The sequence below is a fragment of the Miscanthus floridulus genome, chromosome 1 (assembly GCF_019320115.1).
Source record: "Miscanthus floridulus cultivar M001 chromosome 1, ASM1932011v1, whole genome shotgun sequence".
NCBI lineage: Eukaryota > Viridiplantae > Streptophyta > Magnoliopsida > Poales > Poaceae > Miscanthus > Miscanthus floridulus.
The window spans coordinates 53311398-53315169 of record NC_089580.1 but is presented as its reverse complement, the minus strand read 5'-3'; the positions used below and the strand labels follow the sequence as shown (position 1 = coordinate 53315169).

At 53.4% G+C, this 3772-nt stretch overlaps 1 protein-coding gene across 1 annotated transcript; it reads left to right on the top strand.

The window, feature by feature from the left end:
- Positions 1–736: 736 nt before the first annotated feature.
- Positions 737–3570, top strand: LOC136483899 (transcription factor MYB120-like). The gene is made up of 3 exons (XM_066481084.1): positions 737–1330; positions 1448–2180; positions 3205–3570. Exons 1-3 carry the CDS (start codon positions 965–967, stop codon positions 3471–3473), a joined length of 1368 nt encoding a protein of 455 aa, XP_066337181.1. The 5' UTR covers positions 737–964; the 3' UTR covers positions 3474–3570.
- Positions 3571–3772: the final 202 nt, after the last annotated feature.

Sequence of the window (3772 nt, the reverse complement as noted above, 5' to 3'; positions counted from 1 at the left end):
TTTCTTTCTCTTCTCTCTCCCTCCTCGTTCCCTCCTCCCCCTCCCCCTTCCTCTAAGAGAATGGTGTCATAGGTGGTAGTGCTACTGGCAAGACGGGTCATGGAAACTCTCCATGAATTCGTTGGTGCGCTGGTCCATGGTGGAGGAGGACAAACCCATGACGAAAACACAAACTAGGTTAGGGTTAGATGGTTTGTGGTTACGGTTTTGAAAGACCGACGAGCATAAAGGTGGTAGTAGCTTACCCGACGGTACCGATGGGTGATGGATGGCATGTCAAGCTAGCGGGGACACTAGCGGCTAAACGACGGGGGCGACTTATGGGAGGGTCGGCGGAGGAACCGAGCAGTGGCTAGATTAGCGCATGGCAATGTGGAGGAACAGTGATGGTTTAGGCCGGTAACGGCGGAGATGGCCATAAATGGAAAAGCAATTGCTCATATATATATATATATATATATATATATATATATATATATATATATATATATATATATATATATTTTTGAGGCGTGTATAGGGCCGGCCTTAGCTGGGCCCATCTTTAGTCCCTAATCATTCTCCTCCTCCTACGCAGCATATCTGTTTGGGCACTCCCCGATCTTCTCCATCTCCCTGCGTTGCACCAAAAAAACCCCAGGCATCAGATGCTCCAATCTATGCTGCCCATACATAGGCCTCTAGAGAGCAAACAGGGAAGTGCAAACAAAAAGCCTCAAAGGGTCAGACAGCCAAATGACCCACACCACAGCACAGCGTAGCCCCTCCTCCGCACTGACTCACCTGCATAAACCACTTGCAAACCACACAAACCGAAAACGCCAGCTCCCCTGCCTCCATTTTTAGCAACTTTTCCCTTCAATCTCCCATCGCAGTCACCTCCTTGCCCCCGCCCCACGCAGCCGTGCTTCTGCCGCCCGCCCCCTCCTCGACCGTTCTCTGGCGCCGCCGTTGGACGCCCGCCATGGAGAAGAGTCCCGGCGCGGCGCCGACATCATGGCCCGAGGAGGAGGTGGTGGTGGAGGGCCATGCGCATGCTGAGGATGTGACGGAGCAGGAGGAGGCGACGCCAGTGGTGCTCAAAAAGGGGCCGTGGACGGCCGCAGAGGATGCCATGCTCATGGACCACGTCCGGCACCACGGCGAGGGGAACTGGAACGCAGTGCAGAGGATGACCGGCCTGCTTCGCTGCGGCAAGAGCTGCCGCCTGCGCTGGACCAACCACCTCCGCCCCAACCTCAAGAAGGGCTCCTTCTCCCCCGACGAGGAGCTCCTCATCGCCCAGCTCCACGCGCAGCTCGGCAACAAGTGGGCGCGCATGGCCGCGCATGTAAGCAAGCACTGTACTCTCTTCGGCTTGAATGAATAATTTATTTATGGCGACTTGTTGATGTGATGTGACTGATGCTTCGTGTTCGTTCCTGTGCTGGTTTGTGCGCGTCCGCAGCTGCCGGGGAGGACGGACAACGAGATCAAGAACTACTGGAACACGAGGACCAAGCGCCGCCAGCGCGCCGGCCTGCCCGTGTACCCGCCGGAGGTGCAGCTCCACCTCGCCCTCTCCAAGCGCTGCCGCTACGACGACTTCTCGCCGCTGGCGTCCCCGCAGCTGTCGGGGACGGCCAATGCCCAGGCGCTGGGCGCCGCCGCATCGGCCGGGTACGCCAGCTCCCGCCCGGCGCCGCTCGACCTGGCTCGCCAACTCTCCGTGCCCAACCAGCAGACGGTGCAGTTCCTCTCGCCGGCGCCCTTCTCGGCGCCGTCGTCCCCGTGGGAGAAGCCGTTCGCCCGGAACTCCCAGTACTTCCAGCTCGCGCACTCGTCGCCCGTGTCCCCGTCGACGCCGTCCGGGCCGATGCACCCGGCCACGCCGGACCTGTCCCTCGGCTACGGCGTGCGCGGCGTCACCGACCAGAGCAGGCTCCCGCCGCTCTCGCCGTCCCCTGGCCCCAGAGTGGAGCTCCCTTCAAACCAATACGGCCAGCCGACGCCTCCGACCTCGGCCGCCACCACCGCCACCGCCGGATTTGGAGGTGGTGTAGCGCTGCCGGATCATCAGAACGCGGCGAGCCTTGAGAAGATGCTGCAGGAGCTGCATGACGTCATCAAGGTCGATCCGCCGGCGCTGGTCCCGGCCAACGGCGGCGGCGGCGCTGCCCTGGAGCGACATGATGGCGGAGGTGAGTAGTGCATGCCGTGTGTGAAGCATTTCTCTCACATCTTGCTCTCTTTTTTGGATGCACTCGGAGTTCGATTTGTTGCTTTGCGGGGGAAGAGAACAAATACTCATGATTACGATGTGAATTGGCAGATTAGTGTGAACCTTTTCGTTTGTGCTTACAAAATCTCGGTTTGTTTTCTCTTGCTATGTGCCACCAACTTCTTTAAAAGCTAAACAATTCTAATCTTTTTCGCGGTGTCAGGATCTGTTAATCAGAGTTCACTTACTTGGCAGTACTAATAGGAATAAATGTGCCTTGGTGAAAGTAATTCTGGTTAAGTATATTTTGTTGGGATTTGGACAAAATCTGAAACATGGACAGCACACTGTTTGGATTTTTTTTTTCTTTCTTTTTGATAGTTTTAAGGTTAAAGAAGCTTCTGCAGGTGCTGTCTATGGAGAGGGTTTTCTTTTTGTCCTTGCAAGACAGTGACTACCTTTGATCTTGTTCCATGATTACTTTACCTTATCCTGCCAAGTGCTTTAACAACATTTTTTCCCTTCTTTTCCCTCTGCACGTACCACTTTATCTATCATTTACCTAATCAGACGTAATATGATTCCAATTCATCGTTCCTTTTCGCAATTGTATGATTGCTCGTTAGCTTCCATAGCAACACGTCACATTGCTGTCATATTCTGCACAAGCTTAGCATTGTTTTTTGAAGCAAGAAAACTTAGCATAATCAGGATGATCATATATAGCTATATTTCTTTTCCGGAGATTAACTAGAGAGGTTCTCATTCTTTTCTTTTTAAAAAAATAGACAGGTCATCATGATCAGTGAAAAGAATAGTATCAAATCAGGACTAATAATTTATAAAAGCTACTGATTTTAACTTTTATGATGTGCGTGCTATCGTGAGAATATATAGGAACTTTCATGGAGCAAATTGAGCTTTCAGAATTTGTGCTGCACCTGCCCAGCAATGTCACTTTGTTCCTGATTTTTCGTCGTGCGTTTCTCTGTTGTTGGTTTCAGTCCCAGAGAACAGGTTCAGCGGCGTGCAGCACAGGGTTGACGACGACATGGACACCCTGCTCGGCCTGGTGCACCCAGCGCTCAGCGCGCCGGAGACGGTGCCGCCGGCTGCTGCCTCCAACCACTCCGGCTCGACCTCGCAGCACAGCAGCGACGACCAGAACCCGTCCACCGTCGACCTTCACGTCGCCGGCGGCACCAGCTCGTCGGACCAGGACTGGGGCCTCGATGGTGTCTGCAAGTGGAGCAACATGTCCAGGATCTGCTGATCTCGTGCAAGAACTGCAGGGATCGGCCTAGCCATGTCGAATCGTCGATTAAGACATCCATCCGATGATTCGGAGAACTGATTAAGGAGCCGGAGACAGAATGCCTTTTTTGAACCTTTAATTTCTTGCTGCTGTCAGATGCCAAGCATCATGGACAAATCTGTTCGTGTTCTGTGTACCGTTCTTGACGACTATGTTGGTTAGTTACCGACTGTTCATTTTCATCTGCACAATCCAGCCGAATTTGCGTCAGCGTCTCTAGCATGTTTCTGTCCAGTTTCCAGTTCAATTGACATCAT

Bases quoted from the DNA above. Each gene is read 5' to 3' on its own strand.
- LOC136483899 (XM_066481084.1), top strand. From the start codon at position 965: ATGGAGAAGAGTCCCGGCGCGGCGCCGACATCATGGCCCGAGGAGGAG. The intron at 1,331-1,447 runs GTAAGCAAGCAC...GCGCGTCCGCAG, and splicing joins GGGCGCGCATGGCCGCGCAT to CTGCCGGGGAGGACGGACAA. The intron at 2,181-3,204 runs GTGAGTAGTGCA...TGTTGGTTTCAG, and splicing joins GGAGCGACATGATGGCGGAG to TCCCAGAGAACAGGTTCAGC.